At 50.6% G+C, this 22,911-nt stretch overlaps 1 protein-coding gene across 1 annotated transcript in view; it reads left to right on the top strand.

The window, feature by feature from the left end:
* The window catches only part of INTS3 (integrator complex subunit 3), a 140,239-nt gene that overhangs the window by 95,469 nt on the left and 21,859 nt on the right, over nt 1–22,911 (top strand). Inside the window, exons 14-22 of the mRNA XM_054995062.1 lie at nt 1,886–1,992; nt 4,574–4,693; nt 6,736–6,865; nt 11,770–11,824; nt 12,802–12,905; nt 14,106–14,150; nt 14,734–14,853; nt 16,141–16,294; nt 22,177–22,245. Coding sequence (XP_054851037.1) covers nt 1,886–1,992; nt 4,574–4,693; nt 6,736–6,865; nt 11,770–11,824; nt 12,802–12,905; nt 14,106–14,150; nt 14,734–14,853; nt 16,141–16,294; nt 22,177–22,245 — 904 coding nt within the window. The remainder of the gene's footprint in view (nt 1–1,885; nt 1,993–4,573; nt 4,694–6,735; nt 6,866–11,769; nt 11,825–12,801; nt 12,906–14,105; nt 14,151–14,733; nt 14,854–16,140; nt 16,295–22,176; nt 22,246–22,911) is intronic.

Here is a 22,911-nt window from a genome sequence, read left to right as displayed (position 1 = left end):
ACATTCGATTTATATACCGCCCTTCAGGACAACTTAATGCCATGCTCAGAGTGGTTTACAAAGTATGTCATTATTATCCTCATGACAATCACCCTGTGAGGTGGGAGGGGATGAGAGTGCTCCGAGAGAGCTGTGGCTGACCCAAGGTCACCCAGCTGCCTTCAAGTGGGTGAGTGGGGAATCAAACCCGGCTCTCCAGATGAGAGTCCTGCCGCTCTTAACCGCTATACCAAACTGGCACTGGTCTAGATGGACCTTAGGTTTGATCCAGCAAGGCAGTTCTTAAACCATAATGGTGCTAGCATTTCTGTAGCACTTTCAGCATTCAGAACGCTTTCACCTACGTTGGCTCGTTGCAATCCTTACAATGGCCATGTAAGGGAGGTCAGTAGTACTCTGTCCACCACTGCTGGCTGTGGGTCAGTGGGTTGAGGCTAGTTGGCCCGGAGGCACCTAGTAAGCTTACAGCAGAGGTGAAATTCAAACCAGTTCTGACCGCACCCCCCCCCCATAGGAAGCAAAGGGGTGACCTGCTAGTCTAATCAGTCAGCCTTGCTTCACTGAGTTAAGCCTGTCCCCCCCCAGGCCACCCAAGTAAAAATCTTTCCAAGCTTCATGAACTGCCACGGGGAGAGTCTTTACAGCTCTGGGACAGATTCCAAGAAAGCCCCTTTCTGTGACTTTGTTCAGATATGGTGGAAAGACCGTTGAGGGGAGAGGGTGTATTCGATCTGGGGGGGGGGGGGTGATGGAAGATAAAAGGGAGTTTGGTTTCTTAGGTGCGCAAGGCGAGGGGTGGATTGGCCGTTTAATTTACCAGGGCAGTTCATGGTGGGCCGCTGCTCAGGGAAGCTGCTGGTGGCCATGAGCAAGGAGACCCCAGCCCCAGCGGTGCTGCAAGGGCCCCTTGGCTCAAACTCTTCATCAGCAATGATGATCGGTGCCCGCTCGGTAGTTGCCCTCTCCTGTCTTGCCACCTGTTAGAGGCATCAGGTGAGCCAAAGCGTATTGTTGGTACTGTTGGCTGGATCCGAGATGTGTAACCCTGTTAATGCTGGCTGGCAGAGCCACCTGGGCTGGTCAGCTTGGCTTGCTCCTGAGCCGTTTGAACTTCCCAGTCTGCCCTGTGTGATGTGGTGTTTCTTTGGAGCCCCCATTCAGCCTAGGGGAGCCATACTAATGATAGTAGGAAAGAGATGCAGGTGGCAGCTCTGGTCAAATGTTTCCCAACTAAGGGAAAGCGCCCACCCTCGATCTCATCACTTGAAAGGCTTCCCTGCCTGATCAGGCAAGCCACTGTCGTCCCCTGAGGAATGAAGCTGGCCTTGGAGCTGCGTTCAAATCCTGATGTGTCTAAGAAGCAGCTGCTGCTCCAAAGTATCAGCTACTCTTCTAACGGCATATTCACACAGTGTAAACTCCTCATATATGACGGTAGTACTGCCCCGCCCCCTGCCCCTGATGCTCGTAGGCCTGATTCTGATTGCAACCATGGCACATGTAGAGAAGAGGCTTTTGCCTCTCCCAGCGCTGTCTTCGTGTTCTGAAACCACACGAGGCAACCGCTGCAAAAATCACACACTTTGCATGACGACACGTAACTTGCATAGCAGGGCAAATAGCAGCTCCTTTGGGCCGTATCAGGACACAAAAATGGTGGGCAGAGGGAGGGGAAAACGAAGCCCCACCTCCACATGCACCACAGTCACGATCCAAATTGGACCCACATGCTTCCTGGGCAGCGCGGGACTCCCGATGTATGTCTGACGCGAAGTCCTTGTGGCAGCCACGAGGACTTGGTATCATTTGAATTGGCCCTTAGAGCGGAGCTGGAAGTGACCTCACAGTGGCAGTCTGAACATCGTTGTCTTTTGGCTCTGTCTAGGCACTTGGCTCCTCTCTTCGACAACCCCAAGCTGGACAAAGAGCTCCGGGCCATGCTGAGAGAGAAATTCCCCGAGTTCTGCAGTTCGCCCTCTCCTCCCGTCGAAGGTAGGATTGGGGACAAATCCGAGAGGCGTGCCCTTACCCACCTCCGAGATCACCGTGAATGCTACAGTTTGGCAAAGTAGGGAGCTGCAGGGAAAATGCCAGGAACAGCACCGGGAAATTAGTCAGCATTGTATCCTTGCTGCCCATACTGTTGTGTGCCCAGTCCTTCCACCTTAAAAAGGATAGTCTGAAGTCTATGTATAAAATTTACTTACTATTATAGATTGCCTTTGCTCTTTAATGGTTCCTGAGGCACTTTACACTGCGGGAGGTGGGGGTCAATTATATTTTTATCCCGACCTTCCTTCAAGGAACTGGAGTTGGTGTAGAGCAGACTGGGGATTTGAACCCACGCCCCCAGAGTCCTAGATCAAATGAAAGCAATTCACAATTAAAGCCGTTCAGATCTGCAAGGAAATCTTAAAAAAAAAACCTCGTGGACAGCAAGCTTAACTGAACAGCGTCAACAGCAGAGCAGTCCGAACACAGTGTCGGAATAAACGAAGCTTCCTCAATCCGATCTCTGAAGGCACAGTGGAAGAGGAAGCTTTTCTCCCCTCCTGTGCTTGCGGAAGGCCCAGTGGAAGAGGGCGAAAGTCCTGTCTCTTGTAGAGGACAGTCTTGGCATCCACAATTAGTAGCCTCGGAAGCAGGACTCGCTTGGTAGATCTTCAGGCCAGAGGCCGGCTGTACGTATACAGAACGTCCTCCACTCCCTGAGATTGTGTCATAAATGATCACATACATGGAATGACCCAAGTTCTGCTCCAAAGGAGCCCAAAATTCAGATTTCTGTGAATGTACGTAGTTCTAGAGTCATTTTACCAGGGGATCGTGCAAAACCCCGACTATCAGAGGGCCTGCTTAGCCACCCTTTAGCATCTGAGATTTTCCCCAGATGCTATCCACAGCCTTTTAAGGGCATCTTTTACATCCATAAAAACTGGGAACTTCCTTTAAAAAGATGGAACGGAAGAAAACTCAGGATGCTGAATTGAGCGCTGGATGCTTAATTTTGCCCTCGCGTAATGTGTGCTGCTCAGGAAGGAACAGGCATCAAGATTGGGAAAGGTTAGCGGCAAAGAAGACTGAAATGTCAGAGACTTGGCTAAGGTCCTTTAGGTTACCACGGAGACCGTTAAGAGGGGCGGCAATAAAAGACCTACGGAATCGTGAACACTTTGTCAGAAGGGAGAGCGGGCGGGTATCAGTTTGGTGGCACAACGCCAGGGCAGAAAAAAGGACTGAGGGACATTAGCACTTGACCAGTTTGAAACAGGGGGCACAAAATGGCCTTTCTGCGCTGTGCACTTTTGATCTCCCAAATGGCATTGATCTCCCAGATGCAGTAATGGCCTTTAACAGCGGGGAGGAGGGGGTGTAGCCAAGAGGGAGGGCAAATGCCACGAGCGGGACAGGGAGAAGAGGCAGTCGAGAGCTTGTAAAGAACTGGAGCTGCTTTTTCACAGCAGCCATGAGCCAGGCAGAAACCGTCGTATCTTTCTGTCTTGGATATCTTTAACCTCCAGGGAGCTCACGGTGTGGCACGCATGTGGTTTTCCCCTCTACTGTTCACAACAATCCTGTAAAGTAGGTTGGACCGAGGGAAGGGAGCGTTTGGCCTCAGGGTCAGCCAGTGAGCGTCGTGGCCGAGTGGGGATTTGGACTCAGGTCTCTCCTAGTACCAGCGCTTTAACCATTACGCCCAGGGCTTTTTTTCAGCGGGAACACGGTGGAACGGAGTCCCAGAACCTCTTGAAAATGGTCACATGGCTGGTGGCCCCGCCCCCTGATCTCCAGACAGAGGGGAGTTTAGATTGCCCTCTGCGCTGCTCCCCGCCCCGGGGTCCGGAGATCAGTGGGCGGGGCCACCAGCCATGTGACCATTTTCTCCGAGGGCAACCCACTGAGTTCCACCACCTCTTTTCCCAGAAAAAAAGCCCTGATTACGCCACTTCTGGTGAGAAGTATGACACACCCTATGTGGGCTAGAGACGTCAAACCATATGTGCAGAACTCGCTCCAGTTCACCCCATTTGGGCACTAGGAAAGTGGGACACTGGGACAGCCCATAAGTAATCCTGGATGTTAAAATAGGAATATCTTCCCATGAGAAACAGTCTAGTGTAATGGTTAAAGCAGTGGACTAGGCCTGGAAGGGGGCCAACTTCCGAATCTTCACATGGCTATGAATCCCACTGGGTGACTTTAGGCCACTCACACTCTCTCTTAACCTCACCTACTTCTCGCAGTTGTGAGGCTAAAATGGAAAAGGAAGAGGGACCTATGCCCCCCAGAGCTCCTTGGAGAGAGGAGATGTTTAAAGAACTGCTCAAGAGGTTAGACTGAAAAAGTTTGACTGGTTTAGAAGAGAACCTTGACTGCCCAAAGTCTCTTCCAGACCCCATGCCTGCCGTCTCTCTCGCCTCTTTTCTCCAACTGACTCAGCCACAATTGCCCCCTTAAACCAGACAGGACACTGGTAGCAGCTTTCACCCTGCCCTCCTCTCTTGAATCCGCCCCCCCCCCCCCCAGCTTCCAATCTCCCCCGGCCAAATATTTTTTGCATTCCTCCTTATAGTCAAAATCGAGGAGCCGGTTTCCATGGAGATGGACAATCACATGTCCGACAAAGATGACAGTTGCTACGACAACGCAGAGGCCGCCTTCAGTGATGACGAAGAGGATTTGAATGGCAAAGGTGAGGGGGCTTGGGCAGGGGGCAACTGCCAGATCATGGAGAGAAACTCTGTTCCCACGGTCTCCAAGATCACATGTGGTACCCCCCCTTTACTACACAGTTCACAAAACAAAGGGCCCTGAGTGTAGTGTGTTTTCTTGCCTGCTTGGTTTTGAAGGCCTTTCCCTTTGGCTGGCTGTGGCATACCGCGGACATAAGGCTTAACCATGGTTCCTGTTAGTCATGGTTTGTGCCTAAGGTTCCAAAGTTGAAGCAAAACCCAGGCTGGGTTTGGCCATCTAGAGGCAGTGGACTTCAGCCCATGATTTGGGACCCTCAGGAGGGATGCAGAGCACCCATAGAGTCCTCTAAGAGAGTAATAAAGGTGGGGTCTGGAAATGTTGATGAAAACATGTTTAGGGACACCCCAACAAAACCAAGAGGCTGAAGAGACAAGAGACCACCCTAACCAGGGCTTCCTTGGAGCAGCATTTAAATCATGGCTTGCGAACCCCCTTCCAAGTACGGTGTGGTCTGGGTATTAACCGTGGTCTGGGTATTTAGAAGTAACATGTAACCATGGTTAAGCAGAACAAACCTGGTTAAACAGGACATCTACTCCAAGTCTTTCTAATCTTGCGATGTACGCTTTGCTTGTTGCCCTACTAACCTTTGGGCATTGCCAGCCAAGTTCTTCCTTTCTTTTACTTGTACAGAGAAGTCCCATCTGTCCTGCTGTCTAGGGTAGGAATGGCCTTTTTTCCTTCCCAAGTGTCTCTTAGAAGCCCTCAAATCAGAGAGTCTCCAGCGTCTGGCTCTGGGGCAGGCTTATCCTCTTGGAAGAAGCCACAAAGGGAGTACAGAGCAAAAAAAAGCACAGGTGCATTTATCATGACATGGTCCGATCTTAAAGCAAATCGGTTTGGGGGCCTATTTTAATCTGTTACGTTCCTTCAGAGTTGCGAATTTTGAAGCAAACTGCGGTCCCTACAGAAACGTCTGGACTATCCTAGGCCCAAGAAGACCGCTTTCTAGCATGGCTTGACTATACAGTTTTCCAGATATTGTTTGTGTGCTCCAAGCTCGGCCCCTGTATGAGCACGGGCACTCACCAAATTAAAGCGAAATCCAAAGAACCTAATCCAGAGTGTCGACAGTGCCCTTCTGCACAGAGGGGGCCGAGCTCCTCTCTCACTGGTCTAGAATGGCATTGTTTCTTGCTCTGGCTCCCGCAGGGGAGACAGGATGGAGTAGAGCTGGAACAGCCCAAGTGTTGTGCTGCCGTCCCTTCCACGCCTCGTGATAAAAGTACACCTGGTTCTTTGGCTGCACTGGGCGTCTGGAGTCAGGCCTGGACGTAACATTGCTCCTCGGAGGCCCTTCCCGATAAGAGCAGGTGGATTAGGGCCAGGCTGTGAAAAAGCCGGAAGGAGGCAAGCGGCCTTGGAAAAGGCTGCTCTTTCTGCGGTGTGCCTGAGTCGAGAGAGAGAGAGAGACAGAACACTGTGTGCCCTTTGAGGCCCAGATGGCAAAACAAAGGCCGGAGCACAATGCCTGCGCAGGAAGTGTGGCTGGTGGATTTGTCCCTTGGGGGGCCTGCAGTGACCTCATGATGCAGAATTCCTGGCAACTCCTTTAACGGCCAGAGCTGAGAAGGAGACCTAGCTTTCCATCCCCCAAGTTGCCCCCATCCCGGGCCAGTTTTCCCTCAGATTTGTGGCTGGGTTGTTCATTTCAGAGTGCCGACTCAGATGATTATCTGGTTCTTTTAAGGCAACCTCCTCTCCTTCCATGTAAGGTGGGCGAGACTAGACGTAGCACTATCCTCCCTGACAAGCTAGCTTTCTCGGCGGAGTGGAATTCGTTTTTCTTTATGCACTCCTCCATCTGCTGTCTCAAGCAGTGCAGATAAGAAACAGGTTTTCTTCCTCGATCAGAACCGGGCCCAGTTTTGCCATCCAAGCATCAAAGACAGCGGGGTGGGTGAGTGTCCCTGCATAATGGGTTGGTGGAGCGGCTCTTGCTTCTCTCTGAAGCTGCTCGGCTTTCATCCCGCACTGCAGGGAAAAAGAGAGAGTTCCGGTTCCACCCGATCAAAGAAGCTGTCGTGGAGGAGCCCGTCGACATCACACCTTTCCTGGACCAGTTGGACGAGTCCTTGAAGGATAAAGTCTTGCTGCTACAGAAGGGGAGGTTGGTGCGAGGTTGTGGCAATGCACAAATGCCCGGTTATGTAGAGCTTTTGCTTGCTGCCTGGACCGACACCTGGGCAACAGTGTAGCAGGTACCCTACACAGGTTCATTTGGGGAGTCAGTGTGCTATAACAGTCAGTGTATCAAACTAGGACCACGGAGATCTGGATTCGAATCCCCATTGTGCCATGAAGCTCCCTCGGGCGAGTCCTTCTCTTTTGGCCAGACGCACGAACGTACTGAATCAGACCATTAGTCCGTCAGAGTCAGTATTGTCTACTCAGACTGGCAGCCGCTCGTCAGGGTACTGGCTAGAGGTCTTTCATATCACCAGCTACATGGCCCTTTTAACTGGAGATGCCGGGGATCGAACCTGGGACCTTCTGCATGCCGAGCATACACTCTGCCATAGAGCCAAGGACCCTCCTCTGCTTAGCACAGTTGTTGAGAGGAGAACATGGGGGAGGGACCTTGTATGCCCCCCCCCCAAACTCCTTAGAGGAAGATCAAGATGAAACGGGATGAACTGATAGTTGAGCATTTTGTTCTCGGCTATGGCCGCTTGTAGCCAAGAAGGCCTTCCCCTATTGTCTAGCTTTCACTTCTCTGAGGTATACTGTCTCAGAGCATGGAGGATCCATTTAATGGTCATGGATCTGGGGAGGAGGTAGATTGAAAAAGACAGCTTTTCACTTACATAACCGATCCTTGGGATCAGCGGCTCACAGCGAGAGTACAGAGCGCACGATCAGAATGCTGCCAAGCCTAGGAACCAGTTGGGAGGAGTGAATTCTGTTCTTTTTTTGAATGCTTCTTCAGGGAATGAAATCGCACTGAGGGTATCCCAAGGAGAGGTCAGCTCATTTTTATTCCAGGCTGGTACCCTGAACCAGAATCCGCTTTCTGTTTTCAAAAGCAGGTTTGTGGCTCTTGTGGCTGCAGAGCTTTGAGGAGGGTGTGGGAAAGCGCCAGAAGTTCGGGATGCAGAGCGGTCAGCTGGTCAAACCTTCTAGGAGCCAGGAAAGGGGGATGTGGGCATTTCACACTCTTTCCTTTTCCTTCAATCACTTATTTGGTAGAAACTTACCCCGCCCTTTCCCCAAGAGCCCAGGACAATATATGTGACCTGCCCACACCCCATTCCCTCCGCTTTCTCCTCAGGACAGCCCACGGCCACCCAGTAAGCTTTCTGACAGAATGGGGATTGGAACCCAGGTCTCTGCTCCCAAGTCTATCCACTGCACCGCAGCCGCTGTCTCTGGGCTCTCCCTGTGTCCTGTCACAGCCTGTTGTCCTTGTTGCACAAGGGCCAGTTCCTGGTAACTAAACATGGCAGCAAAACAGACTCCAAACTCCCCCCTTCCTTATCCTCCGCTAAACATATCCCTCCTCTCCCCACTCCGCACACAAACGTACATATTGTACCACTGGGCAGGACTTTGTCGGTTGGCCCAGTGTCTCTCCGACATGTGTCATTTCCAGGCACAAATCTTGGTACGTCGCTGTTAACTGCCAGAATTATTTCCATTGCATCGCTCGCCATTTGGATGATACTTTGACGTCCAAAGCTTTCCGTTGCTCTGCAACAGCCCCGTAAGGGTGGCCTCAACAAGGAGCAGCTTTTTCTAGAGGAAAAGGACAGCGGGGATCAGTTAGGCCTTCTCCCCTCACCTCCTGCCTGAGCAAACCTCGAGCTGTGATCCAAGCACTCTCCCTTGGCCCGGCTGCCCACACAGTCTGTGCGCTGCCCGCTCTGCTTGGAACCCTGCCGTCCGCCCCGGGATTTCAGAACTCCCCCCGGTAGCGAAAGGCCTTTGGCCCAGCAGCACACACTATATTAATGGAGCCCTGCCATGACTAAGTGCATTTAATAGGCTTGTTTTGCAGAGCCTTTTCCCCCCTTGTAGCTAGAAAAGAGAAGCAGGGCCAAGGGGGCGGGAGGGGAGGAGGAGACACAGGGCTTGTTGACTTTCTGGGATGACGGTGTATGTTCCGAGCTGCTTTCAGCTTCAAGGCTGCTCTGCACCCCTCCAGAATGGCCCAGGAAGAGAATCCCCCAGCTTCCCAGCAGGAGCCAAGCCAGGAACTTATTGGAGAGTCTTGGCTCGGGTGTGTTAAAACAACAACAAAGAGCCATTCTGGAGCCCAGGGGCCCCTAACCCTTGTGAGCCAGCAGGCACTTTCGGAATCCTGACACAGGGTGGTCGACGCAACTACAAAATGGCTGCTGCAAGAGGCGGAGCTGACCACAAAATGTCGTGGAGTGAGAGTATGCATAACCCTTTAACAGTAACTCTTCAGAATTTCAGGTAGAACAGGATGCCTTTTGAAATGAACATATTGTTTAAAAATATTTTCTTGCCTACGTACAACTTACCATCAGACACTCAGCAGAGATCCTTCTGGTGCGAAGGCAGCTGCGGCCAAAGCAAAATCCTCACGGCCTACCAGATTTCCAGTGGCCAATCAAAAGTCCTGCTGGGCAAAAACCCCTCCTCCTAAAAACATTGGATGGGTGTCAGTGGTGCCCACGGGCACCACATCGGGGACCCCACTGTAGTGAAAGTCACTGAATGTTGCAGGCTGTATAAATGATTCCAGTATTCGCCTGTGGCAGCAATAAACCGACAGGAATCCTGCAGCACCTTAAAGACTAACAAAGTCTGATTCCAACTCGGGCTTCCTCAGGTGCCGTGAGTGGGTCCTCCCTCCGCAGCCATTCCGTGTTGGAGGTTTGAAACAGGGGCCATGAAATGCCGGAAGCGGAGTCAGTGTGAACTGAGCATGACTGCATTATGTCCTGTGCATTTTTGCTCCCCCCCGACCCCCTCTGTTTTTGTGCTTGTTTGTTCCCTTCCCTCCAAAATAAACCATCTGCCTAGCAAGGGTCCACTTACTGCACCCGAAGAAGCAATCTCTAATCCCCCCCCCCCCCATTTATTCCATGACACAGTTTTGTTTGCCTTTAAGGCACCGCAGAGCTCTCGTTTGGATTTGTTTGTTTGTTTTTTAGTATGAATTGTAGATTGTGTAGGTTTTTTTAGATATATAAAATTTATTTTGCATCTTTAGTGATCCTAGGGGAGAGCAGTACAAAGGCATTCATGGTTTCTCTAACCCCGGTTTTGTACAGAAGCTGTCCACATATTTGCAAGCTGTATGTGGCAGCTATAAAGAACAGAATGCTGAATTTAAAAAAAAAACACCTAAATTCTCAGAACGGTGGTTTGTCCGCTTGAATTCTGAACTTTTAGCATACTTCCATGTGAGTTCTGGCTAGCAAGCAAAACTGACCGTTTTGTGTGTAAAGTGCCATAAAGTCACTGACAACTTGTGGCGACTCCGTAAGGTTTTCGTAGCAAGACATTCAGAGGTGGTTTGCCAGTGCCCGCCTCTGTGTAGCAACCCTGAACTTCCTTGATGGTCTCCCATCCAAGTACGACTCTAGAAATGAAACGTTAGAACAAAAACACATTTAAGAGAATTGCCTCTGATTAATAAGAATTTCAATACCTGTATTCGTATCTTCCAACTTATCGTCACAACCAGAAGGACTAAAACTTACTTTTTTCTGCAAATGATCCAAGAGCGCCTGCTGGGACAGTGTACCCGTTTGGGACAGCGTAACATTTCTAATCTCTTTAACCATGTTTAAAGAGGTTGGGAGGCTGCATCCATCCATTCCCACTCTCTTGCCTCCTGTTTTACCATGGTTAAAGTTTATAATGGAATGGCCTTCAGTCTAACTTTGGTGGTTTCCCATCCAAGTACTAACCGGGACTTCCCCTGCGTCATTTCTGAGATCTGACAGATTGGGCTAGCTTGGGCCATAATATTGGTATTTTTAAGCTGCCTTGAAAACTTCTTTAGCCTGAGAAGCTGCCTTATATTATATCAGACGATCAGTCCATGAAGGTCAGTCTTATCTACTCGGGCTGGCAGGGTTTCGGGTAGAGGTCTTTCATACCACTTACTGCCAGGTCCTTTTTAACTGGTGATGTTGGGGATTGAACTTGGGACCGTCTGCATGCCAAGCAAGAGGCTCTTCTACTGAGTGTCTCTCAACATGAGATGCCTAGGCACAGGTTCATCAAGTATAGGGAGACGCAATGTTAGCCCGGAAGCGTAGTTTAAATAGACAGAGCCGGCGGAGGTCACTCCTCAGAGGGTTTGTTAATTTCAACTTTGCCTCCCAGAAAGCTCTGTCAGTTTCACCTCTCCAGTCTAAAACTGTGTGGGATGGCAACGAGAGGGCAACGAGGAATGGAAATGGGCTAGAGCTGCCGTCCAGATAAGGGTTTGGACCTGGAGAAGCTATAATGGGCTGAAGTTTCCCTTCTGGCATTTCACAGCCCCTTCACACAGCACCAGTGTATACCAAAGCCTTTGCCCTGCTGCCATCTCTGTCTCTTTTAAACTACTCTTCCTGGCTAACATTGCATCTCCCCACGTGTTCTTCACGTGCCAGACCTCTCATGTAGGGAAGGTCTGAGCCACGGCCCTTCCTTTCAACTTTACACAGGCAAGAACCTAGTGTAACAAGATGCTATGTGAGTGCAGAGTCCCTTAGGTGCCCCCCTTCCCCCTCCATCACATCAACTTCACATTTAAATCAAGTTCCCTGGTGAACCCTCAGAGTGCAAGATACAGAAATCAAAGCCCCCCTGTGCCGTTTGCTGTGGCTTTGTGCAGGGAGTGAGCCAGTGCGAAGCCCCCTCTCCACCTTTCAGCCACTTCAAATCCAATCCTCAAGTGAGTTACCAGCCAAGGCTGCAGTCTTTCCCGATCTGAGCTCACGTGATAGACCAAACCCCCAAGTGGGGGTCCCCCCTACTCCCTCCCTCCCCCCATCTTGCAGTTTCTCTCTTTCTTAACTGCGATTTCCTTTCGTTTTGGGGTTGCAGTGACACAGAGGCCCAGTGTGAGGTCATGCAGGAAATCGTGGATCAAGTCCTGGAGGTAACCGCCCACTCCCGGAAGCTCAGCTCTCCTTCTTAGCAGGCTTCTGGGAAGCACAAAGAGGGGGGAAAGTGATGGGACCTGTTGGTATGGAGCGTAAGCACATCTCATATGTGGGATGTGGGAGGAGGTGGCACGAACTGTTTCTTCTCCTCTATGGCCTTGCCTTTCCCTCTGTGCTACTTCTGGAAGAAAAAGATTGGTAGTATAGACCCAATTCTCCTTGATATTTAAGGGTTCAAAGGGGAGACTTTGAGGAAAATCACTGGGACACAGAGAATGACATTGGTTGTGTCCCCGTGTGTGGCTTTCACCTTCCTCCTCTTCCCTTCTCCTACCACCATCTGGTGAGAGCCATGCTCCTTGGATTGGGTGTGGGGCTTAGCACATGTGGCTGAAGTTCAACCTGTTTAAATCAGATATTTATATTCAGGTATTTATATCAGTAAGTCCCCCAAACAAATCAGTATGTTAACAAATCTGCAGCAGACACAAAAAACAAAGGGTGAAAGCAGCAAGAGAACTTCAGCCAGAGTGTGCTTTTAAGAAGAACTCCGACAAAAAGCCTGAAGGCCTTGCCTGGCGCCAGAGTGATAATGACACGGGTACCAGGGGAGAGCTTTGTGGAAGGGGTTCCAGAGACAGGGAGCCAACACCACACAGGCCCTGCCTAACATATAACAGGCATCAAAAGCATGTCTGCAACTCATGATATTCCCCCAAACCCATCTTCCTGAGCCAGCACGGCTTTGGACAAGGTTATTTTCAGTGCAACCGCTGGCCCTGCAGCTTGACCGGGCTTCTGTGGGTGCCACGCCTCTTCGTTTTAAATCTGCAGCCAGGGTCCTGTGCCAGTTTGTGCTGTTCCCACGGAGGGTGGCGAGTTTTGGAGGGGTCCCAGCCTCTGCATTGCCTGCTCTTGCTGTTGGTTCTCCTGCTGCGTGGCCCCCACCTTGACCCATTCGCATCTTCCACAGGAGGATTTTGACCAGGAGCAGCTGTCAGTCCTTGCCTCTTGCCTACAGGAGCTCTTCAAGGCTCACTTCCGTGGGGAGGTCCTTCCGGAAGAGATCACCGAAGAGTAAGGAGGCTTTCCTGTCTTTCTCCTGCCGCTCTTACTAGTCTCTTTTGTTGCTGATCCTTGTGCCCAGAGGAAGCCCTTCAGAGGACTGCTGAGCATGGACCCAAATGGTGTCCGAAGAAGGGAGGTCTGACTCTCTCGTGAGCTGATGCTCTGAAAATCTTGTCCTCTTAAGTTGCCACTGGGCTCAGCTACTGCAGACCAACACGGTTCTTTGTCATGTCTTCTGTGCGGTCCCACATGGGAACTGTGCATGTGCAGGCCAGCCTGCGCATGCACAGTTCCCATGTGTGCCTGCACAGAAGAACACTTGATGAGCAACAGTCACAGGTGGGTGCAACCCTGTCTTACGCACCTTAAAACAGTGATATTAGCAGGGCCGAGGCTCTTGGCTGTGTCCACCAGGGCAGTGGGCTTTAGTCCGGAGGAGCGGGCGGGTCCTCTTTTCACAGATCACTGCACGAAAGCTCTCCCCTTCTTCCTCTTTCCCCTGGGATTGCCACTTCCCATCCCCCATCCTCCAGTCCTCCGTGAGTGCAGTTGTGGGACAGAACCTCTCCCACCGCTGGTGAGGCTACACGTCTAGTTCCTCCTCTTCCTGTCACATGACTGATGTTGTGTGACTTCCTGGTAGTTATTTGCAGCTCAGTTGATCAGTTGGTGGTCAAGGTGGCTCCCAGGTATGGAGATCAAGGCGTGGAGGGTGATCTGCTTTTATCTGGACTGGGTCACTTCAGACTGCTCATGCAGGACTGTTGTGATTGAAAAATGTTCCTCCATACCGAACTCTCCCCACCTCAAGCAACACCCCCTGCACATAGAGAGCTAGCATGACATTGAGAAGATGTCTAGCCCAGCCTTCTCCCTGACATACTAGCTTTCTCCATGCACGGAGGACGTTTTGTGTGTGTTAGTCTCTTCCCCCTTCCCACAGCGTTCTAAAGTGGTACAGCTCAGACGCAGGTTCATCACCTCAACTAGGACTAGGTTTAAGTTCCATTGTGTTCCCCAGAAAAGCCTCTCCAAGTGCAGTTTCCACGGGAGACGAATCCATGTGGAAAGTTTAGCCTGAAGGTTAAAAGGTTTGAAACACACTGGCTTCACCTAAGTCAATGTGCATGATGTTGCTTTTTTTGCCTCGCCAAGTTCGGCACCCCGGAGTGTGATTTTGTTGCACCTGGTTGTTTCACTTCTGTGCAGGTCTCTGGAGGAATCTGTGGGGAAGCCGCTTTACCTAATATTTAGGTAAGTACCACGTGCTTTATTTTCTATAACCGAAGCTCCATAGTAGGGAGCAGCATTTGTTCAGGAAGCAACTTCCTGGCCGGAGGAGCGAAGGGCCCTGATCCTTCTTTCCGGCTCGGTTCAGGTACCACGTCAAACTCTGGTCCGCTCTGAGTCCAGCTCAGAACTCGAGGCGTGGCTCGAGCGTCCCGATGTGCTGGCAAACTGGGGGGTTATAAGGGGTACACGTTTTGCGCTTGCATTGCACTTCTTCCCTCCCACCTGCTGGGGAGTAAGCGGTTCAGGTGCTGGGCTCTTCTTCCCAGCCCAGAGAACTAGGGGGAGGAGCCACCCCTTGACGATCCTCAGTCCAGCGAATGTCTCCAGCTCTTGCTTCACTGGCTATTCCTAGTTTGGAAGGACTTGCAAAGGAAAGGGTCTGTGGGTGCAACCTCTGGGGGGGGGCCAGGGTTGGAAATCCATGCTCATGCACGGAGGGCAGCTCCCTCCAAATGTCTAACCCTCGGCTGCGGCAGTGGACTTTACCCTAACCAGCATGGCTTTGGGTCTCTGTCTTTTTTTCTCTTCCCCCCCCCCACTTCAGGAACCTTTGCCAGATGCAGGAGGACAACAGTGGCTTCTCCGTGCTGCTGGATCTTTTATCTGAACTCTATCAGAAGCAGCCCAAGATCGGCTACCACCTTCTGTACTACCTGAAAGCCAGGTGAGAGCTTTGGCCAAGCAGTCAGCTGATAAACGAGGAGTCTGGGGGAAGTCCCTACGCAGGGGGCAAGGCGGTGGCCGTTCGGGGAATAAGGAGGCAGACAGATATGCTGAAATTCAGCCAGTCATCACCGTGTTACGTATTGATACTCGCTGCTTATTTATTTATATTTATTATATTTATAGTCTGCCTTTCTCGCAGAGACTCAAGGCAGACTACACAGTGTAAGGTGACACGGTCCATAGGATAAGACATGCAGTCTGCAATGTACGTACCAGGACCAGGGTTACTACAGAAATCTAAAACAAGCATAGACTATTTGACATGACGCAGAGCTGGTACAATGCTGTAAAAGTAGTCTTGCGTCGGTCGAAAATAATGCAGTGGCAATAGGATCACATATACAGCAAACAGATAATACGTCCCACACACAGTAGAGGTGGCTTAACAAGACTAGACAAATTCATGTAGGAGGAACAGCGTGTCAGTGGCTATGAGCTGTGATGGCAAAATCAGACCTCTGTGTTCAGAAGCAGGACACCTCTGGTGCTAGTAGTCAGGTTGGACCAAGAAGATGGGAAGACTTTGGCTTCTGGGCCCAGTTGAGCATTCACGATGCTGGCCTGAGTTAGTAGGACCGCTGTTCGTTCGTTCGTTCGTTAGCAAGCAGCTCACAACTGTAGAAAAAAGAATACATTATAAATAAACTTAACTAACACACACACACACACACAAAGACATATATTATCTTGGGCTGGTTCGTGTAGATCTACATGCCCTGCTTTCCCGCCAACGCAGGCCCCCAAACCAGCTGGCAACAATGAAAAATCGGGCACACAGATGCAACCTGACGTGCCAGGGGGCGGGGGCAGACTTTTCTGGCCATTGACGGGCCCAGTCGAGGCTTTTCCTTCAGGAGGGAGAGGGCAAAGGAGCTGCAGGTGGCTTTGGCGGCAGGGTAGCTGCTGTCGAAGAGGCTACTGGAGCAGCACTTTCATTGGACTATAGAGCTTTCCGGCCCTTCGTGATGGTACTCCAAGCTCAAGGCCACAGAACGGCCATCAGCTGTTAACACTCCAATCCTGTGCAAGTCATAGAATCATAGAATCATAGAGCTGGAAGGGGCCATACAGACCATCTAGTCCAACCCCCTGCCCAGTGCAGGATCAGCCTAAGGCATCTCTGACAAGTATTCATCCAAGTGGGTGAACGCGCTCTTGCCTCAGGTGCACGGGAGTTGCCTGTCGGAAGAGGAGAGCTCTGACTTGGCCTCTTGCTATTCTGCAGCAAAGCCGCGGCTGGGAAGATGAACCTCTACGAGTCCTTTGCCCAGGCCACGCAGCTGGGCGACCTGCACACTTGCCTGATGATGGATATGAAGGCTTGCCAGGAGGACGACGTCCGGCTGCTCTGCTACCTCACTCCTTCCATATACACTGAGGTGAGAACCAGAAGGGAGGGATGGCCGAGGGTCAGTGGAGCTTCGGGGGCATGGGCGGATAGATAGACTTCGTTTAACTTGGCAGGAAAACAGAGCATTTTCATGGCACTTGGGTTTCACAGCGCTCGGGATTATTCAAAGTCATAGCTGACTTTGCCAGTCCCCACAACAGTCCTGCTAGGTAGGCCAGCATTTTTATCTCCCCCAGGTTGAGAGAGGCCCAAAGAAGGAGTAACATTTAGCCATGATGAGTGGTATAAATATTAGTATCCACATTTTGGGACCCCTAAATGTCCTGTTGGGTCCTCTAAGCCACGTTTGATGCCCCTGTCCAATTGGATCCAGCTGGATCCAGCTCATTTAGAGCCCCTCCCCCAAGCTGCAAGCTGCCATCGGCCAGAAAAGAAATGGCAGACAGGCAGCTTTCCATCACACCATTATTCAGACTTCCATGAGCAACTTTTAAATTTTAATTTATCTCTTGGTTAATGGAAGCCTCTTCCAGAGTTCGGGCTTGAAAACACAATCAAATAAATATAAGGCAAACCTCCCATCAGGTTTCCCTTCTATCCTGACCGCATCCCTGCCTCTGGGGTTGTTCCCGCCCACTTGCTAGAATCGATTCATTTTGGCAGTAGGTGGAAGAGTTCCCCCAGTGTTTATCGGCCAGCTGGAGAGTTTGGCGGGGATAAAAGGCCCTCTGTTGCACGCGCTTTCCAGAGGCTTCCGAGCCAGCCTTGGCATTGGTGGCAACTGCCTATCTGTTGTGTGGGGAAGCAGGATCTCCTCTTTAAAGCTGCCACTCCTTCACTTCCTTTCCAGGAGCTTGCCGTGCATTCGCCCGCTTTCGTTGAGCTGCAGCATACGGCTCCTGGGCCCAGATTCGTCTCTGGAGCTGGCTAGACTCTGCTGTATCTCTTCTCAGCCATTAAGTTTAATGAAACATTTTATTGCTTCCATCGCTCAGAGGGCCGACCGGCCAAGGTGGCAGGTCTTTTTTCAGGGAGGTCTTGCCTAGCTGTGCCCTGCCCGTTAGGACAGCTTGGCCATCACTGCTCTAAAACTGGTGCAGAGCCACCTCTTTCTGTTCTGTTGCCAGCCCAATGGTGGGAGTTTGGCTCTGGCTTCTTAATTCACTGATTCTCCAAAGACTGCAATAACTCATTGATGCCTGATCCAGCCAGGCTGGGATGACAGCAACCATCTGCTCATAAAAGGAGGGAGCTCTGCTGGCTTCTCTGAAATGGCAATCTGCAGGGTCTGTGTTTTCAGTAGGCACTCCCAATTCCCTTCCAGTCTCAGCTGGCAAGGGCTTCTTGAAAACACTTCCTTGAATGTAGACTGGAGTCCAGCCACGGGGGGGGGGCCCAAAGTGTAACTGTGTTCAAGGTGGACGATGAGCCCCGTGGGAAGTTTGACTGCTACTAACTGGCTCTCTGGCCCCTGTATTGTAAGATTCTTCTAGGGCAGGAAAGCCAAACATGTTAGACCTTACCAGGCCCGTGACTGCTACACTCTACATCAGTTACGGAGCCACCCGAGAAGGCTGGTGTGGCATAGCGCTTATGGTGTCCGGCCAGGAGCTGGGGTGGCGAGGTTCGAATCTCTGTTGTGCCATGGAAGCTTGTTGGGTGACCCTGGGCTTATTACAGTCTCTTGGCCTGTCCTACCCTCGCAAGGTGGTCGTTGGGAGGATCAAGTGGAAGAGGGCAGAACAAGGTGAAAAGTCGCTTTGGGTCCCCGATCAGCGTAAACCATAAGAAGCATCTTCCGATGCTGGCCAGAAAAAAGGGCTGCAGAGGTGTCGTGGGTGGCAGCTTCCTGTCCTGGCCCTTCCTTTTAGGTGTCTGATGATGTTGATCAGGACTTTGTTTCTGGGGAAAGAAGTGGTGGAACTCAGTGGATTGCCCTCAGAGAAAATGGTCACATGGCCGGTGGCCCTGCCCCCTGATCTCCAGATCAGCGGCGCAGAGGGCAATCTAAACTCCGCTCTGTCTGGAGATCAGGGGGTGGGGCCACCAGCCATGTGACCATTTTCAAGAGGTTCCGGAACTCCATTCCACCACGTTCCCGCTGAAAAAAAGCCCTGATGTTGATCCTTTTCAGTCAAACTTGAAGCGATTGAGTTGGCGTGTCCCCAGTCCCCCTTAGAACAGGAACAGTCTATAGCTCATCCCCCCTCCTTTAATTTTAAATTATGATGGAGATGATAGTTTGGGATTCTGAATTTCGGAGAGAATTAATGCTGAGAAAACCATGGGATTTTGGCTTCCGGGTGCGGGACGTTTAAAGGTTGACCCTCCCTGGTTTAGGGACAAGATGTGTACTCGTATCTGAAAAAGCCTTGCTCTTGATTACTTTCCACCCACCCAACAGACCTTTGCACATGAAACTTGGTCATGGCTGTCACAGAACTGAGTTGGAGAGTTGCATCCATAGGACCCAGTGCAGGCAGCGCCTGTCATAGGCAGAGGGCCTTTCCCAGCCTTGCTCCCCGGGGTTCTTCTTAGCAGAATCTAGAACCTTCTGAGTACCAAGCAGATGCTCCGTCTGCTCCCTTTCTTAAGTTTCCTTTGAGGAATCATAGTTGGGACTCCCCAATGGTCACCTAGTCCAACCCCCTGTACAATGCAGGAAACTCACGGCTACTCCCACCCACCCCACTGTCCCAGTGACCCCTGCTCAATGCTGAGGAAGGCAGAAAACTCCAGAATCACTGGCCAACCTGGCCTGGAGGAAAATTCCTTCCTGGCCCCAAAATGGTGATTAGCATTACCCCGGGTGCATAAGAAAGGGCCACAAGAGCAGAGCATGCAATATAAATGAATGTTCTATGAACGTTACTTCATGTGACGCTGCCTTATACTGTATCAGAGCATCAGGTCGGTATTGTCTACTCAGACTGGCAGCAGCTTTCTGGCGTCTCAGGAAGAGATCTTTCTCATCGTCTGCTGCCTGATCCCTTTTTAACTGGAGATGCCGGGATTGAATCTTGGACTTTCTGCAGGCGAACTAGAGACTCTTCCCCTGAGCCACAACCGCCTTGGTCTCTCTATTCCATTCCTGCCTGTTCTGACTCGTAGTGATTCTCCAGGGCAGAAAAGGGTTTTTCCTAAGACATGTTCCCCAAGATCCATTTAAACCAGAGCAGCCAAGGATTTTGCACATACAAAGCTTGTGCTTCTGCCCAAGTGTCGTCCTCCCTGCTGGTTTATTTATGAAATCACTTTTTCAGATCTTCCACTGTGGAACTCTAATGCAGGATGCCCTGGAGGTTTTCCACCCAGGCACTGAACCGACCTTCCGCTCTTCAGTCAGGTGCGCTGTATCATGTGCCTTCCAGCCAAGCCCTTACCATGCATCAGACCATTGGCCCATCTCACGCAGCATTGCCGGCTCTGACTGGCAGCTGCTCTGCCGGTCTCAGGCGGAAGCACTTCCCAGGCGCCTGAGATCCCACAAATAGCAGGAGGTTGACAGGCTTTGCTTGGGAATCTTCTCTGCTCTGCAGCTGAGCCTCCCGTGTCTCAGAACATTCGAGCGAGCCCTTCTTGCCCATCTAAGCCAGCACCGTTTTGCAAAAATAGCACATCCTGTCATATCCTAGGCGCGCAAAGAGTAATGCCTTCCATACTAAAGAGGGGATCCGTGCCAAGACTTAATCTTGTTTTATTTTACACGCTTGGCTTGGCTTCCGTTCTAATTTTGAACAGAGTGGCATGCGTCAGGGTTTTATGTGTGTTTGACGGCAAAAAAAAAGCTAACAAACAAATTGGCTTTGGCTTCCGTCTCTGGCCTGGGTGGCTCTCGTAGCTCTTTGCCACCCACTTCTCTTGCCAGCTCTGGCCGGCTAGGCTCAGGCTCTTGCGCCCCCTGCTGCTCAAAAAGGGCCCTGTGTTCCTGCAGCGGCCTTTGGGAAACGGGGCAGTCTTACCTCTTTGCCGAAATTTTTCAGCCATTAACAGTTTTGTACAGAATGAATCTATTGTGGCAATCCCTGGTGGTGTCTCAAAAACTGGAATGTGTGTGTGTGTGAGAGAGAGAGTGTGACTTTGTTTTTTATCAATGGCTCTTGGCTATCGGGGATATTTTTTTTATCATAGCAGAATAAATTATGCAACACAAAAGTTTAACTTCTACAATTTGTTCCATTTGCAAGATTTGTGCTGCTCTTTTTTTTCCTGAGAGACTCAAAGTAGCTGGCAATCAGTACGAACGAGAGGTCGCTGATGGCAGTCATTCCTTTGAAAACACTTCACAGCCGTTGATGCTCCATTTGGTATTTCTTCCTTGGGCGGATGGCCTCCTGTGCTTTTGCTTGAGTGCCTCCTGAAACGCCGTGTCCAGTTTTGCCATTTTTATTTGAGCGATGTGTTGGTTGCTCAGGAATCACAAAGCCTGCCAGAAGCTTCCTTGCTGTCACCGATGGCTTCGGGGCAATTGCAGCCATTTGAGGAAATGGGCTTGGCTTAAGCGCTGTCTCAGTATCTGTGTGAGGAGGCAGTGGTCCAACGGGTGTGTGTGTAGGGGCGGGGGGGGGAATAGGGCCTTTTCATGGTGGGTGGCTGACAGTCAAGGCAGCCATTGAAGCCTTTGACAGGTAGACAGAGAGCCAACCTTATCTTCTCCCGCCCGGCAAAGAATTTGGTTTGCAGAATTTCAGTTATCTCGGCACTGGCCTTACTCTGCCAACACAGTCAGTACTGCAACAGACGATGCTGACACTAGCTTGAAAGCACGGGAGATGACACAAGACTGTTAAAACGATGCTCTTTTATCAGATCTAGCATATAAACCTATACATGAGTGCGGTTGGGAGAGGCTGTGTGGCCCAGTGGGGAGAGCATCCTCTTTGCATGCAGAAAATCCCCGTTTCGGTTAGAAAATCTCAGGCAGAAAGCACTGGGAGAGATCTTCCTCTGCCGGAATGCTGCCACCAGTCAAAGCGTGCAGTTTTGAGTTAGATTAACCAGTGCTGTGCAATGCAGAAGACAGCTTCATATGCTTACTTGTCTGTGTTCTATCAGGGCTGGCTTAGAAGTCATTGATGGAGCGCACACCGCTTCAGTCTTTGGCGTCACCAGTGTAAAGACCTCAGGTGCTGGAGTAGACCTTTCTCTGTCTCTGTCTCTAGGGAGTAGACAAGACTGTGCTACACAGACAAGTGGTCTGACTCGGTATAAGGCAGTTTCATATGACCACATAGACTTGCTTAGCGACTGCACAAGCATTCCCAGTTACCTCCAGGTTAACGGGAAGCATTATAAGATCTGTGCATGTTGCCACCCATGTTGTTCCCCTTTGCATGCCTCCCAAAGTACACCTTACTAAGCTCAGCTGCCACAAACGGGAGGGACGTGGTTGTTGCTGTGGCACCTTACTTTGGAGCAGCAACAGGACAAAAGCAACATCTGGGTGTATTGCCCACGCCACAAACTTACAGATAGCTTTGGTGGAACAACTGGATGGTGCAGAAATGAAGTTGATTTGTCAGGCCGTGACTTGATGTTTCAGGGTTAATTGGCTGATTGGCCATTCAAGGTATCAACCAGTCCTATGCAGAAGGCCACCCCACCAGATGTGAAGCAGGGAGGTTAAGAGAGGAGAACAACTCCCAGAGTCTTTCAAAACTCTGCTCGATATCCTCGAGAGTCACTGTTGGTGAGAGAAGACTTTACTGAGCTAGATGGACCCAGGGTTGGGCTCCAGAGACAGCACCTTGATACGTTCAAATTATACTCAATGTTTCATAAGGCAGAGCAAACCAAAATAGGGGAGGAAGAGGGGGAAAGACCCCCCCCACTGCCTTTAAACCAGTGGCTCTTAGGAAGAGAGACGAAGGCTGCTCCCCCCTGATTCTCATTGTCGCCCCTTGCTCTCAGTTTCCAGATGAGACCCTGCGAAGCGGGGAGCTGTTGAACATGATCGTGGCTGTCATCGACTCAGCGCAGGTAAGCTCTGTGCAGAAGGGAGAGCAGAATCCGAGAGAGAAGAAAAGCCAGATTTATTTGTTTGTTTATTTATTTAAAACATTTATTAGCCACCTTTCTACCTTGAAGGAAATCAAGGCGGCTTACAATATAAAATAACGATCGTAAAATAAATAAAACAAAGTTTAAAAACATAGTTTAAGACTAACAGTACACAAAGAAGCAAAGTTTATTAAAAGCAGTCCTAAAAAAATGGGTTTTCAGCTGCCTCCTGAAGATTGGCAGTGAGGGGGCCAGGTGCACCTCCCTGGGGATGCTGTTTCATTATTTGGCTGCCACCAAAAAGGCCCTCTCTCGTGTACCCACCAGATGAGCTTCTTCAGCTGATGGGACAGTCAAGGGGGGCTCTCCTTGTGATCTTAAGTCCTGGGCAGGAAAGCACTAATCTGTCTAGAAGAGCAGTATATAATTATTATTTATGTCATTTATAGTAAGCCTTTCTCACTGAGACTCAAGGCGGATTACGTAGCGTGAGATTAGCACAGTCAGTATCGAGGGCATTTCAGTAAAACAATGCCATAGGGTTACAATAAATGCAAGTTTACAAAGATGTAACATTAGCAAAAAATCTGAGACAGGGTTGAAGAAATGCTGGAACAGAGCATAAGCAATTCTAGGACTGGCATT

This window comes from Eublepharis macularius, chromosome 1 (genome assembly GCF_028583425.1).
Source record: "Eublepharis macularius isolate TG4126 chromosome 1, MPM_Emac_v1.0, whole genome shotgun sequence".
Taxonomy (NCBI): Eukaryota; Metazoa; Chordata; class Lepidosauria; order Squamata; family Eublepharidae; genus Eublepharis; species Eublepharis macularius.
Note: the sequence above shows the minus strand (reverse complement) of the source record. Positions and strands in the feature narration are given on the sequence as shown.